This window comes from Giraffa tippelskirchi, chromosome 2 (genome assembly GCF_054371585.1).
Source record: "Giraffa tippelskirchi isolate mGirTip1 chromosome 2, T2T-mGirTip1v1.2.pri, whole genome shotgun sequence".
In the NCBI taxonomy this organism is placed as follows: Eukaryota; Metazoa; Chordata; class Mammalia; order Artiodactyla; family Giraffidae; genus Giraffa; species Giraffa tippelskirchi.
The window spans coordinates 39271510-39299406 of record NC_137276.1 but is presented as its reverse complement, the minus strand read 5'-3'; the positions used below and the strand labels follow the sequence as shown (position 1 = coordinate 39299406).

The window sequence follows — 27897 nt, the reverse complement described above, 5'->3', positions numbered from 1 at the left end:
TCAAAAATTAAACACCAGGAAGAAAGTTTTAAAATATCATGAACATAATACAACATTATGCTTTGATCTTAACAGAGGTACTGTTATTAGACAATCATACTCAGTTCAGTTCAGTTGAGTCACTCAGTCGTGTCCCACTCTTTGCGACCCCATGGACTGCAGCACACCAGGCCTCCCAGTCCATTACCAATTCCTGGAGTTTACTCAAACTCATGTCCATTGAGTCAGTGATGCCATCCAACCATCTCATCCTCTGTTGTCCCCTTCTCCTCCCGCCCTCAATCTTTCCCAGCATCAGGGTCTTTTCTAATGAGTCAGCTCTTCACATCAGGTGGCCAAAGTATCGGAGTTTCAACTTCAACATCCGTCCTTCCAGTGAACACCCAGGACTGAGCTCCTTTAGGATGGACTGGTTGGATCTCCTTGCAGTTCAAGGAACTCTCAAGAGTTTTCTCCAGCACCACAGTTCAAAAGTATCAATTCTTTGGCACTCAGCTTTCTTTATAAGCCAACTCTCATATCCATACACGACTACTGGAAAAACCATAGCCTTGACTAGAGGGACTTTTGTTGGCAAAGTAACTCGTTAATAAATCTGGATTTGTTTCTTTAGAAAATTGTTCAATTTTCACACAGTTTCAAAGACAACAGTTATGAATTACACGGTATGGTGATTTTGCAAAACTCTGACACCAAACTGAAGGCATACTGGGAATTTGTTGGAAGTTTCACTTTTTTTTTTTTAATCTTCAGAGTCACTTTATAACTCAGTTCAATGTGAATGGATCTTAGACAATGTAGTAAGAGACATTTAAGGTCTTCAGGATCTATATCTATACACAACTACTTCTCTCATAAAATATGTGCTTAAGGTACTATGCAGAGTTCAATAAATTTTCCTGGATTTTATTTTTTTATTAGACTTTTGTTCTGTTTGAGGATGGTAAATCTTTCATTCTTAGACTGCATTTGTTACTACACACTGTGTAGTCCATGGCTAAAAATATTCAAGATGCAGTCTTGCTTTGCAAAATTCAATCATTTTTAAATGTGCTTATTTCTGTATTCTCTCTCACTGGCAAAGAACTTGAGACAGATATTTCAATGTTCACCATCTCTCCTCTAGAAGTTTAATCCAGACACCACCTCATCACATAGTTCTTTCTTGTAAAGAATTCTTTTATTCAAATAATTTACAATATTTTTATTTTATCAATAAAAAATACACTAACAAGGTTAGTAACTGTCCTACGTTCACAAGAGAATCATAAAAATATTTTTGAACAAACAACTTGATAGTCACATAATCATGTTTGAAATCAACATGGCTCTAATTTGTAAACTGATAGCAAAACATCTAGAGATGTGCTGGTACACTGGCTCTTTGTAAGGGAAAAAAAGCTCTGACTTGAAGCATTTGCCAATATCTGTTGTTGACAACTGATACGTGATTTTGTTGAAGTTGGAATATTTACATGTAAATCTCTAAACCTACACATATACATACACCATTCTTTACGAATATATACGCTTGATTCTTCATCTTGTTACTCAAGGGAGCCTCAGAGGAACAGTTTGTCTCTTGGGGCAGGATGTGGATGGGACAGGCTCTTTATAAGAGCAGCGCAACTAAAAAGAGAGAACACTGATCCTTTCCTTCAGGAGAGATTGACTTTGAAACATCACCTTTTTTGACTGATGTGGAGAGTCCAACATCTTTAGTGTCTCCCCCAGAAGGATTGTGACCACAATGAATTCCACTGAGCATAAAAACATTAGAAATACAAAGCTCTTTGAAAATGTTACCCATGGTAACATTATCCCCATACCATGGGGGTCTCCAGAGTGAGGGTTCCATAGACCCACAGTCCAAGATTGAGACACAATCCAAGCCTTTTTCGACTTCTTCATATGAGATCGCAAAGATTATGATGCTTTCCTTAGCATTAATTCAATCTGGGAAAATTTTAATCTCTGTGCAATATCCAGGGAAGTCTCACCAAGCTGAGAAGAAAAAGAAGCTATAGTTATCACCAAGAAAGTCAAATGTCAATGCAAAGGATCTAGTAAACAGTTTGGAGTGACTGACTCACAGGCTTGGCAAGGGCTTTGAATGTCATTGGGTTCTAACTTTAATGGGATAACTTGATTCCTTAATAATTTGCTATTAACAACTTCGGGGGCAATTTATTTATGTCAACACAAGGCCAACATTAGAGGGTGATGCTGCTGGAAGGACCTCAGACCATGGTCCACAGATCCTTACCTGATTCTTTATCATGGGGTTTGCATGGGCTTCAAGGAGCAGAGGAATGAGAGTCTGGTTTTTCATTTCACAGGCATAGTGGAGCGCAGTGCAGCCATACTGAAACACAAAAGACCAACAATGCCACGGATCCATCGGAACCCTTACACACTGTACACATGGCTTCTTTAGCAAGTACTTTTCATACTTTGTCTTGTACAACTAAGCCAAACCAACAGTCTGCAAACCGTCCACATGCAATTACATTTCTTGGGCTCAAAAAGTCTGTTCTGCCTCAGTGTGTATATTATCAACATCCTGTAAGTCATCCATATCTTTGCTTCTTGTTTTCTGTTACAGACTAAACAAATTCCACTTATAAAAGGCTGATGCTGAACTATCCCAAGGTTTCTTTCTACAATTCTGGACAATCACCACCTTGATTATGTTCCCATCTTTACTCTTAAAAAGTTTCCAAGTGCAACTTTTTACAAATATCATCCTTTATGGTTCATAATCAAAATCCCTCCATCTGAAGAAGGTTGCTGGTGCTCAGATGTTATAGCACACCTATGAGATCAGTGCTGGTCCACATAGTCATTGCCCATCCTTGCTTTGTTGCAGCTTATATTATGTATTATACAATAGCAGATCTACTAGGTGGGTCTAATTTAAAACACTAACTGACAGTAAAAGGAAATTTATAGCTGAGATATTCGTGCCCAAAATTTTGTCTTTTAAAAAGCAGCCAAATAGCTATGATTTTGAATAATAATATTCAAGAAGTGAAGAAATATTATGCTTGACTATCAAGACTAATAAAATTGACTCTAGATCTTATTCTCCGTAAATTCTTCTAAGATCATAGGAAATAATGCTGCAATCACTTATTTTTTTATTAAATGATAACATGTTAAATGAAGATCTGGATCTGAATTTTTCCATATAAAATAAATAGGATCTAATTACTTAAAATGCAATATACTACATTACTTAGATTTGGAAAATGGACCTTAATATTCAGATGGTTTTTGAAAAATAGTGGGGAAAGAGTATGTCTGCATGTATGTGCTTGCGTGTATGAAGAAATGTGATTTTTCTATCTAGAGATGGAGAGAGACATAGATCATGAGAAAAATGTCCTAGGGAAATTCCAGTCATAGGCAAGTTTTAAACCTTTTTTAAGGGAAATTAAGTTTGCAATTATTATTATGAACACATTTTAAAATATATATACATCCTCTGTTGACTCATTTATATACATCCTCAGTGTAGCAAGTTGAAAATCATCAACTACTAAGCTAAAAACTAAGAAGCTCTGGATGAAATGATCTTTCAAGACATTACACGTGTTTTACATAGTTTTAGTTGTACAAATAACACTAAGCAGAATCTTGTATTAGACAAGACATCAGAAGTCATCCAATACAGTCTCTAACCGCAAATGGTTAGACAATATTTAAAGCAAAAACTATTAAAAAAAAAGAAAAGGAAAAAAAGAAATACACCTTTTGAATTTAAATAAGAAGACCAAGCAGTACAAATCTTTTGGGTTTTTCAAATATCTTAATACATTTCAAAGTTATCTAAGAAAATGATGATGCACAGTCTATTCAAATTAATCCAAAAATTCTACCTTAAATAAAAGGGTAAACATTCATTTCATAAATGTATTCTCTTGGGCATTCTCCTCCTGTATCTCTCTCTCTCTCCGAGAGAGAGAGAGAGAGAAAGAGAGTTACCTCCATTTAAACAGTACCAATATAACCAAAACTAAAATTACAATAATGCAAACGGGGTGGGGACATTTTCTCTATCACAGAAAAATGGTAATAAACATGCACACACACGGATGTACACAGCATAAAATACACAGCATGAATGTGCACAGCATGGATCATAAAGAAAACCTAAGAATATTGGTTTTCTTAGGATCAAATTTCAACTTGCCTGCCCTTTCAATAAAGAACTGGGAATCAAAATTTCACTTTAGTAATATAAGCAAAATTTCATGCAAGTAAACTTCTGATCCCTTTATTATCATGTAAGAGAAGATGAGTGCAAGGGTATGGGGCAAAAGGTGAAAACAAAATCTTATATTTAAACAGGAAAAAAGTAGCTTACAGTGCTTCTGTTATCACTGCTTTTACTGTCATTTGGATTTCTCTTTGACCTTTACCCTTATTTTTCCTTAGTTTGCAGTTGGGGACCTTCTCACCAGTGGGTTGGGGTTTTGGCTGCAACAGCTGTTAGGATTCATTGAGCACTTACTGTGATGCACGTGATGAGCCTTGTAAGAACTAGTGATGTCCCCATCTTACAGATGAGGAAACCCAAGAGCCAGGTAAGTTTAAAACTTGCCACAGCTCGCATACGTAAAACCTGGCAAGGTTTACGCACAGGCATTTGGATTCCAGCTTAACTACTGAGAATGGAATTTTGTAATCAGAGCCTCCATTTTTATTAACTTCCCACTACTGGTGGAGCAGTTCTCTTTAAAATGTCCTACATTCAATGCAAGTATTAATCCCGTGAGTTCAGTGGCAATCTCAAGGTTGCCTGACACAGTATAAAGGAAGGAGAGAAAGGAGGGCAGGAGGGAGGGAGGCAAAGAAGGAGGGAGGGAAGAAGAAAGGCAAGAAAGGAGCAACTAAACGTTCAAGTGTTTCACAAAATAAAAAACAAGCAACTTTATAGATGACAAGTATTGTTGTTGTTTAGTTGCTAAGTCATGTCTGACTCTTTTGAGACAAGTATACTACCCATAAATACCATTTTGAATGTTATTTCAAAGTGACTACAAATGTAAGCTTACACAGTCTATGGCATTAACTTCGACACCAGCATTAAGCAGCATTCGTACAAGAGCCTCATTCTGCTTCGTCTTTGACACCTGTTACAACAGCAAGCACAAGAAGAACAAGAGAGGGTTATTTACAAACACTGTCTCCATCTTATATCTGGAATATTCCCAGCAATAGGCTTTATTTTAATCCCAACATCCCCCTGCATCTATGCATCATTCTTAAATTCTCCCCACCTCCCCCCTGCCTTCCAATAACAATTAGGGAAAGCCATGGTGGTCAGAGTGTGGTCTTGGAGTAGCAGCATCAGCATCTGGGGACCTAGAAATGCAAAATCTAGGGCGCCATCCCAGACTTGCCAAATCCCACTGAGGTTGGAGTCCAGTGACCTGTCTTTCCTTTCCTCACTCAAAACCTTTCTGTAACATCCCATTGCTCTGGGGACAAAAGCGAAATCTTCAGCCTGTGGCAATCCCCATATATTCCGCCCTCCACTATGGCCCCAGCCATCTCAACCACACCCCCTGGCTCACCTTGCTCCAGCCACATTGGCCTCTGTTAGTCTTTCATCCCCACAGGCTCCCCTGTGCCATAGAAGAGTTGCACTAAATGTTTCTTCTGCCTAGAAACCTCTTCTCTTTCTTCTTTGCCTGGTAAATATCTCACCCTATGCCCCTCTTCCTCCAACAGGCTTTCTCTGACCTACCTGTCCAGGCAACATCCCTCTCCATTGACCACCTCTGTGTACCAACTACCTCATGAGCATTTCATAAGTTTCTTTCACTGTCTGATTGAATGACTCATTCTTCACTACCATCTAACTCTCATGAGGACAAGGACCAAACCTGTTTGGTGCATCATTGTATTCCTAATACCCAGCACAGTGTCTGGCACATAAAAGGTTTATAATAAGTATGTGGTGAATGATTGAAAACATGAATGAAATTAACTAGGCTCCTCAGAAATCCACTTTTCCTGCCTAGTCTTCTGAGATTCTGATCACAGGACACTTTGGGCATCCCCCGCCATTCCACTGTGTAGGGAGCTTGGCTGTCCCTATTCAGGTGGGCGTGTCTGTCCTGGAGTTAAGCCCTTTTATCATTTAGGAAGCTCCATCCAGCTGTCTTCTCTTTGCAGTTCCCTCCCACCTCAATATCTGCCTTTCTCCTCCTGTCCTCTGATGTAACACAGTCCTTTCTGATCCCTTCCCAGATTATTTCCTCTGATGTCATTTATTGCTTATGCATCACAAATTTACAACTTCAGGCCCCGTGAATGAATATAATACATGTGCAATCAGAGCTGACTTATTCACTGTAATTCATCTTTTTTGCCCAGGCTCCAGCTTTAAACATTGTACTGTCTTAGCAATTTGTGTGTCAACAAATTCTGAAACAGCCTGACCAATCATAATTGAGACTTTTTCTTCATAATCTCTAAAAAGGCTTGGAAGTGAATGGCAGATTCTGCCCCCTCACACACACACACAATAAAACTACAAATATTCAAATGCTGTGGACTAAATATACATTTTTAAGAACTTTTTCGAGAGTATAAACAGATTATGTTTGTCAGTGAATTATAGTTTTCCCTCTCTCATAAATCCAAGCATCAGAATCAATGTTACCATATTTAATTATACTTCTTCAAAATTTATAACATTTAATTACTCAAGGAGATAATCACATTGCCTACTGGCAGAGTTTGTTCTGGAGCTTATGTTGACAAGAATAACTAACACCCATAGTCTATTAGCAAGAAGGGAAGGGAGTTGGTCACTTAACTGGAATAAATTGCATATATGTTGAGTCATCTCTCAAATGTGGAACTTGCCAGAAGAACCAGGTGGGAAAAAGGGAATGAGTCAGTGCAAACCTGTCACTCTATTTGGGAAAAAAACTCAAGCTTCATTTTCTACTCATAATATGACTATATTCATATACCAACTGCATCTTTCTTTATGCAAGTAGATTACTGCGCTCCAAAGATTCCTTCAAGCTTGAATAAATCTACCAAGGGGAAAGATGGGCTTCAAATTCTCTGTAAAGATCTCCTGTGTTTGTCAGCTTCTGGTGCAAATCTCCTCGGATCTGTTTTTTAATTCACATAAGGGTGGGTCCTAAAAGTCAGAAACTCAGAAAGATATGTACAGACTTACACTTTTCTTACCAAAAAAAGAGAGAGAGAGAGATAGAAAATAAATAGTAGGGAGGAGATTTTTTTAATATTTAAAATTTTTGCTTTTCCTTCAGAAGATTCATAATCAAAATTAATTTTTTTCCAAATAAACATTGCATAGATTATTTTATCATTGATTGATTGATCTGGCTTCCTTTATTCTTGATTTACTTCAATCATAGCATTGCATATATGTTGGAAATGTCATTTATAGAATACAAACCAAAAGCTTATTTTTGTTACTGTTTATTTACATCTCACCAGTGTAGCAAAACTTAATGACTCATGCTGATGATATCTTACTCACTTATCTCATGAGTGTTGTACTCACCATGAGGAAATACCCAATAAGCAGGACAGGCATTAAGAGGACAATGAGTAGATAATCAAAGAAGGTAAATCTTTTCTTCACGGCATAATGTAAGCAGGTTCTCTGTTTCTGAAAAAAATCATAAAAGGACTCTTTATTAATAAAACACTATTTTTCAAAATTCAGATTTTAAATTATAATATCAAACATTTAGTCTGTGATTTTTATTTTTGTTGGTACACATGGCAACCTTTTCTGAAGAGTACATCTAATGAGTAAACCCTGTCTTCCGTTGACCAGAATATTGAACACAGTACAGTCTAAAGGAAAAGTTGGACCACAGGAGAAGACAGTAAATAAAATGTACATTTTACAAATTATCAAAAGATGGATTATCACACTCGTTTTGGTTTGGGGGAAAAAATACATTGAGATATAAACAAAGGACTGAATTTAGTATGAAAATCTATAGTTACTCCTTAATCTGGGCTTTCCTGGTGGCTCAGCAATAAAGAATTCAACTGCAATGCAGGAGGTGTAGGTTTGAGACTTGGGTTTGATCCCTGAGTCGGGAAGATCCCTGGAGGAGGGCATGACAACCCACTGTAGCATTCTTGTCTAGAGAATCCCCAAGGACAGAGAAGCCTGGTGGGCTACCGACCATGGGGTCACAAGAGTCAGACACGACTTAGTAACAAAGCTACCACCACCACCCCTCCTTAATCATCGATGGTACACACCAGAGCTTTTTGTTTGTGTGTTTTTAAGGACTCTGGTTAGTACTCCTGAAGGCAGTTCATAGAACTAAGAAATGAGAAAGCACCAGTTCAACTTATTAATGTATAAGAATTAATAATGGGGGAAAATGTAACAGATTAAACCTTTAAAAAACCATTAAACTATTTTTAAAATTGCAAACCAAATACCGCTTCTCATAAAATTTCTACTTAGGTATCCACTGAAGTCCTTTCCATGATCTCCATGAGCAGGCTGGCTCAGGTTCTCTGCCAAACAGAGCTAAGCTGCCTCCACAGCCCGTTCTGGTGTTGAAAAACATCTCCCTCTCTTAGCTTCCTAACCATCAAGTCTCCTGAGAGGTCATGAACCCAGACACATCTGTCTTGGCCACCCTCTCTCACCACAAGGCCACCCACCTGGTTCCTCAGCTGGGTGCTGGGGCAATCATGTCACACTCCACTGAACTGCCTATCTGTTAGAGTCAGCCCAGCCATGACCTGCTTTTAAACCCAACAACACAAAAAATAGGAAGCACAAACAAGAAAGTCCAGCAGTGATCCATTTTCTGATAATATATTATTACTCCAAATGTGGACTTTGAAGTGACTTGGAAGGGGCAAGTGGGGCCTTATGGGCTATTTTCTGTCATTGAATGTACTTGAGTGGGTACTGGGCATTCACAATTATTACAAAGAGTGACTTTTAATATTCGCTCAGTGTCCTTTAAATGTCGGCTTTACTGTGATGCCAGTACTGGACATTCCCATCAGGTTCTGAAAGGATGTTCACAGCATGTTCTGTCTGGTTTCAAGTAGCCTCATATTTGTTCTTTGCAAATTTCTTAGTGAAATTCTTTTATTCCATAAGCAAATTATAGAATCTTCTGGAGATCAGAACATTGACATAGTAGGCAAAAGTCTAACTAATGAAATAGCAGCACCAGGTCAATACTTGTTTTCCGAGGACTCTTGCCAATTACTTTTGTAATAGTGAGGAAGATGAGCAGAGAAAGAAGAAGGGCAAAGAGAAGCCTGGGGAGGAGGAGAAGGAGGAAAAGAAAGGAAAATGCTCTTTGCAGACAAATGAGTGAACCATTCCTGTTTTGTTTTGTTTTTCATAAATGCAAGGACATAATTGCCAAAAAACCCACAAAATATGCCTGCTCATGGAACTATGCCTGCTCATGGAACTATGCTTTATTTTGCTTTTTAGCCTGATAACATGGCCTCAGTAAGTGTCAGTCTCTCTAAAGTAAGGCCAAAAAATTTTTTGTTGATATTAGGAATTGCAAACAACAAGCAAATGATGTCCACTACTTCCAGTGGGCCATGGGGAAAGGTATTACCGTGGTCACAGCCTCACCTGGTTTTTGAGATTCACATCAGCATTTCTTCTCAGAAGGAAGGAAATGATTCTCAGGTGCCCCCGTCTGCAAGCACAGATCAGGGGGGTGTCTCCATTAAAGCCGTCTTGGACGTTGATATAGTTGCCGTCTTCCCTCACCCACCGCCACACTTGACCCAGGTCATTCTGATAGGCTGCCTGGCAGATGGGCTGAGGAGAGGAAAACAAAAGCAGGTTTTGAAATACAGGAATAATTAAACTACAGCCAAAAAAAGAAAAAAATCACCTGATACCTTGAAATTCTGTGTTTTGGAACAGTAACCCACTGCTTTGTAGATGAGATCTTGGGTCTCCATTATGTTTAGTCTTAAGTCCAGGACAAGCATAAGTATACAAGGAACCTCTTATGATTTCCTAAATTGCTTGGCACACAGGCACATTCATCCAAGACCAATGAGTGAAAGGATGGATACAATATTACTAACTCGGTAAAGAAATCATATGTTCGGTTCATGGATTAATGTCTGTCAGGTAAGAAGGATTTTACTCAAAATGAAATCGGCCTATGGGAGGAGCTCAGGGCAGCACCAAGTAATGGGTCAAAGACATATGACCACCTGCCCCCTTCTCCTCCACCCCACCAAGGAACTCTACACAGTGGGAAAGACCTATTTCAGACAAATAATACACAAATATTGAATTATGTAATTAGTTGCAACTAGATGCTTTTTATTTTATAAAGCATTATAAGGAAATTTGCAAAGCACGATGGGAGTTTCTGAGCCTACCTAATCTTGCCTGATTTTCCCTCTCTGCTCTCCCTCTGAACTTCTCTCTTTTTTTCAATTTGTTGTTATTTAGTCGCTAAGTCATGTCAGACTCTTTTGCAACTCCATGGACTGTAACCTGCCAAGCTTTTCTGTCCATGAGATTTCCCAGGCAAGAATACTGGGGTGGATTGCTATTTCCTTCACCAGAGGGTCTTCCCAGGGATCAAACCCATGTCTCCTACATTGGCAGGTGGATTCTTTATCACTGCGTCACCAGGGAAGCCCATGTTTAATTTCCCCATCAGGGCCTCTGCCCTTACTACCCCCTCTACAAAACAAACAAGCTAAGCAAAACACTTTTCACCTCTCTCCTCACTTGGCTAACTTCTAGCTTATCCTTCATGTCATAACTTATTTTCACATTATCTAAGTCTTTCCTGGCTGAGGCATTCCTTTACAGCAACTGGCATAATTATACCTCTTTTCTTATTTATAATTGTGTGTTTCACACCAGTGTGAATCAGGAGGTGTTGAGGCCACAGTGAGTGAGGGGAAGAACTGAAGCTCAGGCTAGAAATTCCACCTGAATAGAGACTAAATAATTCCATTCACCACCACAGCCCCAGAAAAGATTGCTGAATTTGATCATTAATGACCATTCAAAGATCAGTTTCATGAAGTGTTGGGCAGCACTGGGAACAGAGTAGAAAAACATTAAATATTTTCAGATTGATTTTAACTAGACAGTATTAAAAAACACTTAAAATACCTAGCACATGAATCATACTTAGTTTATGGAAGTTATTATTATCGCTTATGGGTTTCCTGGGTGGCATTAGTGGTAAAGAACCCGTGTGTCAATGCAGGAGACATAAGAGACACAGGTTCGATCCCTGGGTCAAGAAGATCCCCTGGAGGAGGAAATGGCAACCCACTCCAGTATTCTTACCTGGAGAATTCCATAGACAGAGGAACCTGGTGGACTGCAGTCCATGGAGTTGGGGAGAGTTGGGCATAATTTAGTGACTAAAACAAGTATTAATTAAATTAATTAGCAATATCTGCCAAGAGGTAAAGAAATAGTGGTAAGAGAGATTGCAAGAGAAGCCAGAAAAAGATACGGCCCAAATGCAAAGGAGGCAAAGCTTTTTTTAATTATAAAATTAAATTGTTATGTCTAACTGATGGTAAAGAGCCTGCCTGCAATGCAGGAGGCGTGAGTTCCATCCCTGGGTCCGGAAGATCCCCTGGAGAAGGAAATAGCAACCCACTCCAGTATTCTTGCCTGGAAAATCCCATGGACGGAGGAGCCTGGCGGCTACATTCAGTCAATAGGATCTCAAAGAGTCGGACACGACTGAGCGACTACACTTTCACTCTCAACTTTTATTTAGACTTCACACAGAAGTGATTTGTTGGATGACTTGCACAAGCAGATGAGAAAATTCTATGCTGTTACACATGCTATCTCCACTAGGGGGCAGCTCGGAGTCTTAAAAACACTGACAACAGACCTCAGTCTGTAATCAGAAGGAAAATAACAGTCTGTCATATAAGCTAGATTTAGCTGTTTGGAAAACCCGTTTCATTTTTTAAAAATTTAACCATAGATCTGTGAAACTTTGCCTCTTATCACTACTACTCATGGACTAGCGTTTGGGAAGTGATGGTCTCAGAAACTTAAAAACAGGTGGCTCTAGAGTTAATTTTTCTGTTAAAAAGTAAAGTATCTTCTTGGCTTGGTTAGACATCCTATACGAACTGTTACTTTTTCTTTTTGTAAAATTTTTATTGACATTTAAAAAGGTGGAGTTTTTCATGTAGTAATCTGGCTTTCCAGATTCTCTTAAAATATTCGAACATTTTAAGAGCCCACAATTCACACAGGACAGCACACAAAGCTCCCTCTGCTTGGGCTGCTCAAAATCTTCATTGAGAGTTAAATATGAGGAAGAAAGGAAAAGTGGACAGTTTTCCTGCAAGACTTGCCCAGCGCCTTGGCGTGTGTTCTCAATCCTAGTTGAGCAACATTACTTACAATATTAACCTGACCTTATCTTTCCGTCATTCCTAGGCTTCCTATATCCGAGACACACAGTTTCTGTGTTTAGCGATATCCGCTAAAAAAAAAAAATGTTTAAAAGTTTCAAGAAGGAAGATAGAATTAAGAAAGTCAAGTGCAAGAAAGGATTGTTGGATCTGATCATTAATGACCATTCAGAGATCAACTTCAGACAGGCTTGGGCAGAAGGCAGATTATAGGGGCCTGAGTACTCGGATTAAGAAGAATTAAAGAGTGTGATCAGAGAGGAATTCATGGCAAGTTTGGTGTGTGTGTACTCAGTCACTCAGCCATGTCTGACTCTGCGACCCCATGTACTGTAGCCCATTAGGCTTCTCTGTCTGCAGAATTTCCCAGAAAAGAATACTGGACTGGATTGTAAGTTTGGTAGTGAAAGCTAAAAGGGAGCCAGTGGGTACCCAGAGGGGAAGAGCAGGGTCTAGCCCAAGTTCTGCCCCCCTTATAGACAAGGTGGTAGTTTCAAGTGGCTATAAATACGGGCACTGGAAACAAAGTTTCTAGGTTCCGATCTCAGCTCGGCCATTTAACAACAGTGCTATTTGGACAACTTAAACAATTTGTGTTCAGTTTCTTTCTTCATTTAATAATCACATCTTTATTAGATTACAAAAAGGATTAAGCGTGACTGTATAAATAAAGCACATAGCTCAGATCTGACTCATAATAAACCCTCAATTAATATAAACTATACCCTTATAATTATTTTTTAAAAACATAGGAGCCAGTGAAGATAAGCAGAGATGGTTATCACATAAATAATTACTGAAAGAGTAATGATGGGATAGAGAACAGAAGTCAAAGCACTAACCTTACTAAAGAGAATAACAATTTGGTGCTAAGGAAATTTGAATAGTTTGGTTCAAAGCAACGGAGAAAAGATAGTCAAGATATAGAGAACTTTATATCAGCTGAATTTTTTGCCAGAAAATCTGAGGTTTGACCTTCATGCTTTATGCTAACATGTTTTTATCATAAATAAATATAGACTTAGATACTCAATAAACAGCAATTATGTTTAAATAGATGAATGGGTTAATGATGTAGGAGAGCAAAATTTGCCACCCCAAAATGTGTCTCTTTGGCATGAGGATTAATTTAGGCTGGTTATATTTAAGAAACTGAAGATTCAGAAAGTCTTTCTTTTTACCTCCCATTTAGCTACCTGAAGAATTTAGATAAAAGGGCCTATTATGATTCTTTGCCAAGTGTATGAAAGTCACTCAGCTGTATCTGACTCTTTGTAACCCAATGGACTGTACAGTCCAAGGAATTCTCCAGGCCAGAATACTGGAGTGGGTAGCCTTTCCCTTCTCCAGGGAATCTTCCCAACCCAGGGATTGAACTTAGGTCTCCTGCATTGCAGGCAAAATCTTTACCAGCTGAGCCACAAGGGAAGCCCAAGAATACTGGAGTGGGTAGTCTGTCCCTTCTCCAGGGGATTTTCCCAACCCAGGAATCAAACCAGGGTGTCCTGCATTGTTGGTGGATTCTTTACCAACTGATCTTAGGCATTTCTGCAAAGAAGACATATAGGTGGTCAGTAGGAACAAGAAAAGATGCTCAACATAGCTAATTATTGTGCATGCTAAGCTACTTCAGTCATGTCCAACTCTTTGCAACCTGATGTCCATGGGATTCTCTAGGCAAGAATACTGGAGTGTGTTGCCATTCCCTACTCCAGGGGATCTTTCTGACCCAGGGATCGAACCCAAGTCTCCTGTGTCTCCTGCATTGCAAGTGCATTCTTTACTGCTGGGCCACCGGGGAAGCCCCATCACTGGGGAAGCCCCATCACTAATTATTGGAGGAGGGATTAACTGGGGAATTGAAATTGACATGTACACACTACTATATATAAAAAAGATAACTAGAAAGGATCCACTGGATAGCACAAGGAGCTCTACTCAATGCCCAGTAATGACCTATATGGAAATAGAATCTAATGCCATTTGCAGAAATACGGATGCAATTGAGATTATCATACTAAGTGACGTAAGTCAGAAAGAGAAAGACAAATACCACGTGATATCACTTACATATGGAATCTAAAATATGGCACAAATGAACCTATCTATGAAATAGAAACAGACTCATAGACTATTGGTTGAGATCAGACTTGTGGTTGCCCAGGGGCTGAGGTGAGGGAGAGGGATGGACTGGGAGTTTGGGGTTGGTAGATGTAAACTATTACATTTAGAATGGATAAACAACAAGGTCCTACTGTATAGCAAAGGAAACTATATCCAGTCTCCTGGGATAAACCGTAATAGAAAAAATATTTAAAAACAAGAATGTATGTATATGTAAAACTGAATCACTTTGCTATACAGCAGAGATTGGCACAACATTGTAAATAAACTATAATTAAAAAAAAAAAAAGGCCTGTTCCAGAATAGAGCTATCACCAGAGATCTCTGCAAGGAATATGGGGAAAACTCAGCAAAGCCTAAAGATCAGAGTCCACTTTGTGTCCCACTGTTTCTGCATGCCCAGCAAACATCCATCTACCAAATGTTTGATTTTTCATCTTTTTAAAGAAAAATGTTTATTTTGGGGTTTTTTTTTTGTTTTTTTGGCTGCACTGGATCTTAGTTGTGGCCTGTGGATCTAGTTCCCTGACCAGGGATCAAATCTGAGCCCACTGCACTGGGAGCATGGAGTTTTAGCCACCTGCCCACCAGGGAAGTTCTCTGCTTTTTCATCTTTACATGAATTGCCTTCCTCCCTTTGAAGTCTCAAATCACTACCCCGACATCCTCTTCATATTAAGCTGAAGATGGTATTTAACGTGAGGGTTTCAGCCATTTTGGCGAGCTACTCAGTTTTCCTGGGTCTCTCCCATGTAAACATATTATCAAACTTTTGATTGATTTTCTCCTGTTTATCTTGCTTATGCCCATCTAATTCGCAGATCAGCCAGAAGAAGAGGAAGTGTACACGTCTGGCCTTAAAAATGGTCGAGAGCTGGGTGCTAGAAGCCCACCTCTGTCCCACTTTGTATCTCACCTTTTCAGGTTTTCCTGGTGGCTTAGACGGTAAGGAATCCACCTGCCAATACAGGAGACCCAGATTCAATCCCTGGGTTGGTAAGATCCCTTGGAGAGGGGAATGGCAAACCCATTCTAGTATTCTTGCCTAGAGAATTCCATGGACAGAGGAGCCTGATGAGTTACAGTCCACGGGTTTGCATTTTTAGTAACATGGAAGAATCTGAGCTGCCTGCACCATTATAGATTCTCTAAAAGCAAAATTTCTCCCATCACCCCCATTCTCAGTATTGCTTCCCTTTAAGTGTAGAGGATCTTCCCTAATTATCAGTCTAAAGAAAGATGATGTGGCACTCTGCCTCGATAAGTTGCTTATTAACCATCTCCATGCTGAAGATCCACTCATTTAAAATGTTCTCTGGGACTTCCCTGGTGGTCTAGCGGTTAAGACTCTGTGTTCCCAATGCAGGGAGCACAGGTTTGATCCCTGGCTAGGGAACTAAGATCCTGCATGTTACATGGCATGGCAAAAGAGATGTGTGGGGGGGGGATTAAAATGTTCCCTAACAACTTCTGAGAAGGATGAGTGGCTTTTGACGCAACATGATTCAGGTAAAGAGCCTTGTATATTAACGAAATGTCTTCCCAGAAAAGTCAAGAAAGCATTTTCTTCCTCTTCAATTCAGGAAATCTTAGGGAACAATAATGAAGGTTTAATTTTATTTGTACAATAAATCTCAAGCCTTTCCTTCTGATGACTCCTTTCTTCACATACTGTGACTTAAATTTCTTAGTAAATTCTTTCTTTCAGACAAATAAAAAAGAGGCACAAGGTGTTTTGTTGTTGTTTGTTTTTAGGTCCACTAGCCTTTATGTTATGTGAAGGATAGTCTCAGCAGTGGATGGGTTATAAGGAGTAGTAGCAGTGAAGGGGAAATCAAGGCAAGGCACACATTTATCTATTTTCTATTCTTTCTCCAACAAAGATCCCCTTGAGAACATGATGTTGTCTTCACCGCCAGAAAGTTAAAAAAGCATCATTACCACACTTGAGACTGAGAAGCCCTGCGGTCAGTGATGGGGACCAGGAGAAGGCAAAGGCTTGTTTGAGGAGAAGGGGCAGAGGAAGCATGGGTTCTCACTGCTAGATTTAGCAAATAAGAAGCCCTGTATCTCCCCACCAGCTCAGACCACCAAAGAAGTAAGTGCAGAGCTTTGAGGAGGAAGTAGTGTTGAGGCAGGAGATAGATGGGTCCCACTCTGAACAGCTGGAGTTTCTTCCCTGTGGACAGATACTCCAAAATAGCTGGAGCAAGAGAGGTGCTGAGCCCTACCCAGGTAAGAGATAAAAGATCACATATTCCTCATTCTCGAAGGCAAGGAGGCTTTCCAGATGACACGTGTGCAGAAAAACTCCTTGAAGGTCAGAAAGGGAGGCAGCATCACCTCATAGTAAGTGATGTCAACTTCCCATAGGCCTCTTTGCTAGAATTCATCTTGGCTAAGAGGCGCATGTGCACACTTAGGAGGATCCTGGGATGCACCAAATATATCAGAACCAAGCAAAGCAAGGTGAATGGCCAAAGGAAGAAATGTCCCATAAGAGTAATTCAAACTACCACGAGGACAGCACTCTCTCTCTCTCTGAGCCTGCCTGTGTGTCTTTCCATATGTACTCTTTTTCCTCCTAATAAACACTTTACTTGCTTCACAACTTTCCATCTCTACTTGGAAATTCATTTCCACACAGCTGAAGGGCCAGGGCCTTGTCACCAATCACTGGTCCCTGGTGGTCTGGTGGCCAGGATTTGACACTCTCACTGCCATGGCCCAACATCAATCTCTGCCAGGAGCCAAAACTCTGCTTCAAGCTGCTACAGGTCGAGACCACCAGAGATTAGTGTCACACTTACTGCTTCCTGTACTCCAGGACTTTCTGCCAAACAATGACTGCCCAAGGGTGGGGAGGACTATGTTAAACTGACATTATTTAGAGTCACCGGAGCAGTGATGACAAAAAGCAAATCAATCCTGAGTCAGATTCATTAACCTCTAAATTCCAGGCTTCCCTGGTGGCACAGTGATGAAGAATCTGCCTGCCAACGCAGGAGATAAAAGAGATGTGGGTTCAGTCCTTGGGTCAGAAAGAGCCCATGGAAAAGAAAATGGCAACCCACTCCAGTATTCTTGCCTGGAAAATCCTATGGATAGAGAAATCTGGTGGGCTATAGTCCGTAGGGTCACAAAGGGTCAGACACAACTTGAGCACAAGCAAGCACAAATTCTGAACAGACAATAAAACTTCTTATTGCCTGTACCTAGATGAACTGCTCTCACCAGCATGCCTTGCATATACTGCTCAGTTATTCCAATTGGCCCAACTTACCATGCTTCAGGTTCTCCACACATATATCTTCTGTCCAGAACACTATCCCGAAGACTAGAGTCTAAGACTGATTCATTTTCCCCAGAGTTCAGCTCGAATATCACTATCTCAGAGAAGCCTTTCAGGTCAAATCTAATTCCATATATACAACCCTCTTAGATGCCTTTCTTTATCCAGTTGCTTCCTTGCTTCCTCTTTTCACTACATATAATTCTTTTTTTTCAGTTTGTATATTCATTTCACATTGGTAGCTCCAAGAGGTCCAGATCCACTTTTTTTTTTTTTTTATTACTATGTACCAGGAGCTCGCATGTGCCTGGAATGTAGTATGTGATCAATAAATATTGTTGATTAAACAAATAGATGACTGAATGTATGAATAAATATTTATTACACTTAGTTCCAGTTTCTCCTCATACAATGAAGTTATTTCCTGTTTGAAAAGTGATTTAGTACCATATTATCATTTGTAAAATACTTAAAATATACAAGGAAGGAATCAAGAAATCAACTGGGTGCTCTTTGGTGCTCTTTTCAAATACATAATGCCAAAATTTTGCAGAGGGAGCAATACACAAACAAAGAAGATACAGCTTGTAATTATGAGGGAGGATTATTTTTTTTTCAACTGCCTTTGCTTCTCCTTTTCCCTCATCTGGAATGACACAGTGTTTCACGCTGAACTGGATCTCACCCAGCCCTCTTGTGTTATGTGTATCAAAACTGTGACCTGGAGAGGTTGAATGATTTCCCATAAGGGCCTAGAGTTTCTGGCACAATGGGGACTAAATTTCAGGTCTTCTGGATTTCCATTCCAATGGCCTTTCCACTCATTACATCTCTCTTTCTCTCCCCACTGAGCTCTCCTCCTCAGGGGTACCAGCTCTCCCAAAAAGCCCTGCTCAGCTGGAACTGCTTTCTCTAGACACTGTTTATTTCAATATGATCCCGCTTTTCTTTAAACTATTTTCTCTTTTTCTATGGTATCATCTTCCTATCTGAAAAATAGATTCATTTCTAAAACATTAATACGAAGAGTGTGTGTGTGTGTGTCTGTAAGCACCTCTGTTCATAGGTAATTTTAACATTAAACTTTCCTAAAGTTTAAAGGGCTACATCATTTATCATATGATTCTCTAGATATTCCTCTTAGGGCCTGATTCCCTAGCTGACAAGTATAAGAGCTTAGCAAAGATTCTATAGGTCTCCTAAGCACAAATTCTTGAGCTCTTTAAGTTTTTATACATATTCCTGCTTTCTAATTTTTGTTTTGCAACAATACTTCCCAGTGCGACACTTCTCTACAGCTGAGAGTAAGATGCACCTCACTGGCACCTGGATTTAGTACCCTATTCTTCTAACTAAGGGAAAGGGCCATAGTGTGTCTTCGTGGGGAGCAGAGTGGTTAAGACCATCTTCTTTATGGAGGGTGACATGCCTGTTTAGAGAGCTTTAGGGAAAGAGTTTAGCAGGTTCACCAGCAGATAAGCAGAACTTCCCTGAATGTACACAGGTCTCTAGCCAGTAAATATTATTTAGTTGCATAACTCTGAGCAGGTTCCTGAAACTGTCTTTGCCTCAGGCTCCTCTGTCCCTGGGACTCTCCATGCCTTCCTTTCAGGGGATCTTCCGGACCCAGGGATTGAACCTGCGCTTCCTGTGGCTCCTTGATTGCAGGCGGATTCATTACCACTGAGCCCCCAGGGAAGCCCATCTTTGCCTCAGTTTTTTTTCCAATGGTAAAATAGGGATAATCAGACTGACTGTCTTAAATGGTTGTATATTAAATGAGTTAATACATGGAAAATGTTTAGAACACAGTGTGTGTGCATGCTAAGTCACCTCAGTTATGTCTGACTCTTTGAGACACTATGGACAGTAGCCCCCCAGACTCCTCTGTCCATGGGATTCTCCAGGCGAGAAGACTGGAATGGGTTGCCATGCCCTCCTCCAGGGGAATCTTCCCAACCCAGGGGTGGAACTTAAATCTCTTATGTGTCCTGCATTGGCAGGCACAGCCAGGCACATAATAAGTCCAAAGTACATGTTTGTTATTATTGTAAATAGTATGAACAGATATGTGTGATTAGGGTTTAAATGAATCAGCCCTGTTTAAAAGTCCAGCTTGTGTAACTGGTTGTGATCACTCCAAGCTAGGTTCTCTCACTGAGCTCTGAGCATATCCCCTACTGCAGGCATTAGGAATGACTCTGGGATGCCCCCTCATTCCCTCCTTCTATTTTTTAAAAATATTTATTGGAGTATAATTGATTTACAGTGTTGTGTTAGTTTCTCCTTCTTTCTTAAAAATATATTAGAAACAATTTAAATGTCCATCAGTGAATACATGGATAAAGAAAATGTGGTACATCTATATCTACAATGGAATATTATTCATCCATAAAAAGGAACAAATTTCTTTTACCATTTGTAACAGCATAGAAGAGGGGGAAATGGCAACCCACTCCCGTATTCTTGCCTGGACAATCCCATGGACAGAGGTGTCTCGTGGGCTACAGTCCATGGAGTTGCAAAGAGTCAGACATGACTGAAGCAACTTAGCAAGGGCTTATAACAAAGACGGACCTTCAGGGTATTATACAAAATGAAGTATGTCAGACAGAAAAAGATAAATACCAGATACTCTAACTTTTGTGTTGTGATTAGTTGTTCAGTCATGTCTGACTCTTCGTGGAATCTAAATAACAACAATGAAAAACAACAAACATGCACACACACACACAAATGCACACATGAATATTGAGAATAGATTGGTGGTTGCCTGAGACAGAGGGAAGGAGGTGGAAGGTGGGGGAAATGGGTAAAGGAAGTCAAAAGGTGCAAATTTCTAGTTATAAAAGAGTCATTGGGATGCAATGTAAGCCTGGTGACTATAGTTAGTACAGTTCTTGCTTGAAAGCTACTAGGAGAGTGGGTCCTAAAAGTTATCATCCAAAAAAAAAATGTTTTTCTAGGAACTTCCCTGGTGATCCAGTGGTAAAGACTCCAAGCTTCCAGTGCAGGCGTGTGGGTTCAAACCCTGATTAGGGAGCTAAGATTCCACATGCCACATGGCCAAAAAAATTTTTTTAAATTCTAATGTATGGTGACTAATGTTAACTGGACTTATTGTGGTGATCATTTTGCAATATATACAAATATTGAATCATAACTTTATACACCTGAAACTAATGTAATATTATGTCAGTTATATCTCAATAAATTTATATATGCTAGATATTAATATATAAAATAGCATAACTATTAGCGATGCAAGACTCTAGAGAGTAGCAGAATATGCACCCCAATTTTCATCTCTTAATGTAACCGTTATTTTGAGGTAAATGCAATTGAGAAAAAGCAGATACAAAGATTGTTCTCTGCCCTCCTATTTAAAAGCAGGATACAAATTTGTGAAGGTGTCTCCCTTCCTTCTCTACCAGGAAACACAAAATTACCTTTGTCAGCCCAGAGAAGGCAACAAAGCAATCTCCAGAAACTGGCTCTCATCTTCCATTAGCTATCTTGTGTATTTGCCTTCCCTCAATTTTCTGCCTTAGGAACTCAAAGTTCTTTTCCTTCCATCTTGCCACTGATCTACAAACTCACTGTTCTTTTGTTAAGATGATATGTGAGCCCAAGTTGTAAGTACCTCTTTGAGTTACTCAGAGTAGTATCATTTGATACTGAGTCACATGGAAATACCTTTTATCCCATCACTACCTTATTGCCTGTCATATCAGTAAAAGGATGTCAAAGGATGTCACAGTCATCAAAGACTGCAGCCACCTCTGACCATCAAAGGTGACCCGGTGAGCCCTGAGGGAACTCAGGAAGAAAACAAAGAATAACCTGCCATCTAGAAGCCAGCAGATTGCAGCCACTCCCTACATTGAGCCCTGAGAACCCTCAGGATGTGATAACCAGGATACAGGCCCCAGATAGCTGAGATGCATATCAAAGAAATTATTTCAGTGAGCCCAGACTCTGGCATCTTTCCATAAATGGAAAAGCACTAAATTCTTTAACTTGAGATATCTAGTTTTCTTTTGTTAACAGTAATCTTTTGTTCCTACTACCTGCCCTTGCTTGCAAAGCTCCTATATATCCTGGCTCCCCCTTCACCTCCTTGGAGTAGTTTTCTCAGGGTTACTTGAGACGTTGCCTTCTGGGCTTGAGATCTTCAGAGTGTCCGCTGAATAAAACATAACCCTCAACTTTTAGGTTGTGCATATGTTTTTCAGTCAATACTACCCTTGATTCAATATTAATTATGAACTTTGAATAATTACCTATGAGTTTCTTGGTAAGTTAAAGTCTTTGAGGGATGTGTGTAAGCATGTGAAGTGTGTGTATCCATGTGGTTGTTGTATTTGCTTTCAAATATCACAGTAAATTTCACATTGCTTTGTCCTCAATATATCTGAAAAATGAACTATTCATTCTGCTTCTGAGGATATTCTCATTGATACTGCTAAGCAACTCATTATGTCTTGCCTTGCCTTGACTCAACCACCTGCCACATCAGCAAGCCATTAACAATTACACTGCTCACACAAAGATTTCTATAAGTAATTTTTCCTGGGGCCTAAACTACAGTGTGGTCTTCCCTGTTGGTTCAGTTAGTAAAGAATCCGCCTGCAATGCAGGAGACCTGGGCTTGATCCCTGGGTTGGGAAGATCCCTTGGAGAATGGAACAGCTAAAACTACAGTCTGGCTTCTCACAGCTGCGGTCCTGGCCCAGCAGCATTATCTTAGGCCCAGCCAGACCTACAGAAGAATAATCTATATTTGAACAAGATGTTTGAGTGACCTGTATTTCAAATCCTAAAAGATGATGCCGTGAAAGTGCTGCACTCAATATGCCAGCAAATATGGAAAACTCAGCAGTGGCCACAGGACTGGAAAAGGTCAGTTTTCATTCCAATCCCAAAGAAAGGCAATGCCAAAGAATGCTCAAACTACCGCACAATTGCACTCATCTCACACGCTAGCAAAGTAATGCTTAAAATTCTCCAAGCCAGGCTTCAGCAATACGCGAACTGTGAATTTCCAGATGTTCAAGCTGGTTTTAGAAAAGGCAGAGGAACCAGAGATCAAATTGCCAACATCCGATGGATCATTGACAAAGCAAGAGAGTATCAGAAAAACATCTATTTCTGCTTTATTGACTATGCCAAAGCCTTTGACTGTGTGGATCACAATAAACTGTGGAAAATTCTTCAAGAGATGGGAATACCAGACCACCTGACCTACCTCTTGAGAAACCTGTATGCAGGTCAGGAAGCAAGAGTTAGAACTGGACATGGAACAACAGACTGGTTCCAAATAGGAAAAGGAGTACGTCAAGGCTGTATATTGTCACCCTGCTTATTTAATTTATATGCAGAGTACATCATGAGAAATGCTGGGTTGGAGGAAGCACAAGCTAGAATCAAGATTGCCAGGAGAAATATCAATAACCTCATATAGGCAGAGGACACCACTCTTATGGCAGAAAGTGAAGAAGAACTAAAGAGCCTCTTGATGAAAGTGAAAGTGGAGAGTGAAAAAGTTGGTTTAAAGCTCAACATTCAGAAAACTAAGATCATGCCATCCGGTCCCATCACTTCATGGCAGATAGATAGGCAAACAGTTGAAACAGTGGCTGACTTTATTTTTCTGGGCTCCAAAATCACTGCAGATGGTGACTGCAGCCATGAAATTAAAAGACACTTACTCCTTGGAAGGAAAGTTATGACCAACCTAGACAGCATATTAAAAAGCAGAGACATTACTTTGCCAACAAAGGCCTGTCTAGTCAAGGCTATGGTTTTTCCAGTAGTCATGTGTGGATATGAGAGTTGGACTATGAAGAAAGCTGAGCGCCAAAGAATTGTTGTTTTTGAACTGTGGTGTTGGAGAAGACTCTTGAGAGTCCCTTGGACTGCAAGGAGATGCAATCAGTCCATCCTAAAGGAGATCAGTCCTGGGTGTTCATTGGAAGGACTGATGTTGAAGCTGAAACTCCAATACTTTGTCTGCCTGATGCGAAGAGCTGACTCATTGGAAAAGACCCTGATGCTGGGAAAGATTGAGGGCAGGAGAAGGGGACGACAGAGGATGACATGGCTGGATGGCATCACCGACTCGATGGACATGGGTTTGCATGGACTCAGGGAGTTGGTGATGGACACGGAGGCCTGGCATGTTGCGGTTCATGGGTCGCAAAGAGTTGGACACGACTGAGCGACTGAACTGAACTGAACTGATGCACATTAAAATTTGAAAAGCACTAGCCTAAAGCAGTGTTTCTCTCCCAAGAGGTGGTAAGCTGATCACCTGCATCAGGATCACTTGAGAGGCTCCTCTACAAAGCAGGTTTCTGGACCCTACCCTAAACTGAGTGAAACAGACTCTCTGGGGTGGGGGCCCTTGAAACTGCGTTTTCAACAAGTTCCTCTCCCCATTGCTTAGGCAATCTAGGGTTTAAGAAAAGCCAGAGTATCATTTTAGCATATTATATGTGTTGACACTTTCATCTATGTGAGTTTTTCACCAGCCTAAAGTTGCTGGGCAAGACCTACCTAGAAATATAAACTAATTAAAGAACAAGTTGACTACAGAAACACACACCCACAACTGGCATTAAATAAAACTGCCAACACTGAGAAACTGCCTTTAGTAATAGACAAACCACCCAAAGAGGTTCTACTGAGTGTCTGCAATGAAATGCAGACAGACAGGCTATCTGTGTCACAGAGGAGAGGGAGCAAATTGTGAATAATAACATCATTTCCTCTCTTGGACTCTTGTTTAAACATCACTCTTGTTCTCCTTTAAAACATTAGTCAAAATCTATTTGATTCTAATTGGTTACTCTCAATATAGGAAAAAGTATTTCTATATCCATCAGATATGAAAACAAAAATATCAAAACTACATTCTGTTTTTATCTGTCTTCTCTATAGGGACAGACTTTATTAGTAATTGCTAGAGGTGAGTTTCCTTTCAAATACCAAAAAGAAAGGTGTTACTCTGTATTATACAAACGGTTCCATAAAAGAACCAGGCTATCTTTTGTCTGTTTAGAAAATTCAGATGAGGACAATTTTTACTTATCCCCTGGATATTTGACATCAGAAAACACAATTCCATTAACTCCATCTTCATAAACTTCATTTCATGGATCCAAATTACCCCCATAAACATCTGGACATCATGACTTGTACACACTATGGCTCTGTCTAGCTAAAGTCTTAGAGTTGCAAAATAATATTGCCTAAAAATATTAAACACATCAAAAAGACTAGCACACAGGATCTTGTTTTAACTTAATGCTCTTACAGAAAGTGAGACAGAAGAAAAGAAGACATATTAACAGGGATAGGAAGTTCCATTTGAAAAGCAGAAGCCAGTTTTAACACCCTGGGAATCTTATTTCCAGAGAACTTACATACCTCAGAGTATAGGATTCCCATACCGGTTCTTCACGGATTTACGTCACCTCTACAGCTTCTTGAATCTTCTTGAGGTATTTCCAGTTAATATCCAAATCCTTCCCAGTCCAGAGAAGGGTCTCTTTCGAAGCCCAGGTCAGTCAGTGGCAAGTCGTTCCTTCCCACGCTGGTGAGTATTCTTCCAGCAGCCCGGGCAGCAACACACCTTCCAGTGAGCCCAACCCAGTGAAACAAGGGCATTAGTTTACCGTGTAATGAATGACCCAAGTCCTGTGTCATCTAATGTTACAACCCCGAGGAACTGGTTTCTGAGTCATATCTACTCTGCCAATGGTGACATGTGAAAAGAAGGAAGCAGAGTTGAAGAGGGAAGGAAAGTTCTCACAGGGGCAGGAAGGACTCATGGCTCAAAATGGGGTACTGTGTTTGGGACATTTCCTATTGAAATCTGGTTTTCAGTGGCTATTGAGAAAGGCTAAGTGCAAACAAACTCACTTGTTATAACCATATATGTCGGCACAGGACTTGACCTTGGTGAAAAATCAGCTTTAAAACTGATGGATTATTGCTCTTTATTCACAGATAAGTTTGTTTAATATTCCTTGATGTTTTAATATAAACTAATTAAAATAACAAAGCCAATTTGTGAGCTGTATTATTTTATATACATAAATATATTCATAATGGCTTTCAAGGGCATCTCTGAGTAAAGTTTGAGCAATTCAAAAAGAAACTAAATTTTGGAAAAATTAGTCCCATTTACATTCTAGTCAATTCAATTACCTTGAAAGGTTTAAATCACACTTATAGTACTACCAAATTTGATTTTCCTTTATAAACACTGTAATTCTGAGCATAACAAATAATACTTTCACAGCTAAACAATCTTGTGAATCTAATAAACTAAACTTACTCTAATAAAACAAATATTAAATTGTCTTAAACATTCTTTTTTCAAATTTAGTCAAATTAATTTATAATATTCCATTTAAAAATCATAAGTCTAAAATCTCTATTATACATTTGATGCTTTTGAGCTTTGGTGTTGGAGAAGACTCTTGAGACTCCCTTGGACTGCAAGGAGATCAAACCAATCAATCCTAAAGTAAATCAACCTTGAATATTTATTGCAAGGACTGATGTTAAAGTTGAAGTTCCAAAACTTTGGCCACCTGATGCAAAGGGCCAACTCATTGGAAAAGACCCTGATGCTGGGAAAGACTGAAGGCAGGAGGAGAAGGGGACGATAGAGGGTGAGATGGTTGGATGGCATTACAGCCTCAATGGACATGAGTTTGAGCAAGCTCCGGGAGACGATGAAGGACAGGGAAACCTGGTGTGCTGCACTCCATGGAGTCGCAAAGAGTCAGACATGACTGAGTGACTGAACAATAACAACACATTTTGCATGGAATCACCAGGCCACATGGTCAAATAGTCTAACATGCCAAATCTCTTAAGCACTGTTGACATTGTGTGTGTGTGTGTGTGTGTGTGTGTGTGTGTGTGTGAATAGTCAGTTACTCAGTAATGGCTGACTCTCTGCAGCCCCATGGACTGTAGTTTGCCAGGCTCCTCCATCAATGGAATTTTCCAGGCAAGAACACTGGAGCAGGTTACCATTTCCTCCTCCAGGGGATCTTCCTGACTCAGAGATCAAACCCATGGAGTTCTCTTACTTCTGCTGCATTGGCAGGTGGATTCTTTACCACTAGCACCATCTAGGAAGCCCAGACATTTTATATACCAAGTGAAAGTGCAAGTTGCTCAGTAATGTCCAACTCTGTGACCCCATGACCTGTAGCCTACCAGTTCAGAGCCTCCTCTGTCCACGGAATTCTCCAGGCAAAAATACTGGAGTGGGCAGCAGTTCCCTTCTCCAGGGGATCTTCCCAACCTAGGGATCAAACCCAGATCTCCCGCATTGCAGGCAGATTCTTTACCAGCTGAGCCACCAGGGAAGTTGTTATATTTGGTACCAAATATAATACAAAATATTCACACATTTTCTCTGAACTTAACACAATCACAGCAAAGCGCTAAACGTTCCCAGGATTAAAACACACACTCATGAGAGAAAGAGTTCAATCATCCCAAGCAAATGGATAGGATTCTCTGATCAATTGAGGTTCTTTCTGGTCAAGATTAAGGAGCTAGGATTCAAGACCTGAGCTCTTGAATTTCTTTTCCTCCTCAGGGAAATTCTTTCTACTCCACTGATGGATGAAGTGAGCTAGTCTTATCGTTGTTATAATGAGAATTATACACTACTATGCCTTGGCTTTGGAGCCAACTGCCCAGTAGTTTTAAGAATTAGCTAATACTTCTGTTGGAGACTTGGAGACGGAAGTCTGCAATACCCACTAAGATTGCAGCTGACTTCCTCTTTGGCTTAGTTTGATTTTGCATTTCTTTATTCTTAAGACATTCAGTGTCTTTCCTATTGACCTAAACATTAATGCTATTTCCAGGGGGTACTTCACTCTCCTGTGTAAATCTTCTATAACCCTTTTTAGCTTGCTTTGTAACCTCTTCTAACTAACTTATTTAACAGAACTCTTCACTCTCACTACCTCTACACTAAGGTTGCTGCTGGCTTCTCCAAGCTCTTT

At 39.9% G+C, this 27897-nt stretch overlaps 1 protein-coding gene across 1 annotated transcript; it reads right to left on the bottom strand.

Annotated features, from left to right (window-relative positions):
* Positions 1 to 732: 732 nt before the first annotated feature.
* Positions 733 to 25498, bottom strand: ANKRD22 (ankyrin repeat domain 22). Its single transcript, XM_081532315.1, has 6 exons — positions 25286 to 25498; positions 9638 to 9829; positions 7559 to 7666; positions 5061 to 5138; positions 2267 to 2365; positions 733 to 2004 (listed from the first exon to the last, which is right to left on the bottom strand). The coding sequence occupies exons 1-6, from the start codon at positions 25304 to 25306 to the stop codon at positions 1927 to 1929; spliced, it is 576 nt and encodes a 191-aa protein (XP_081388441.1). The 5' UTR covers positions 25307 to 25498; the 3' UTR covers positions 733 to 1926.
* Between the last annotated feature and the right edge of the window lie 2399 nt (positions 25499 to 27897).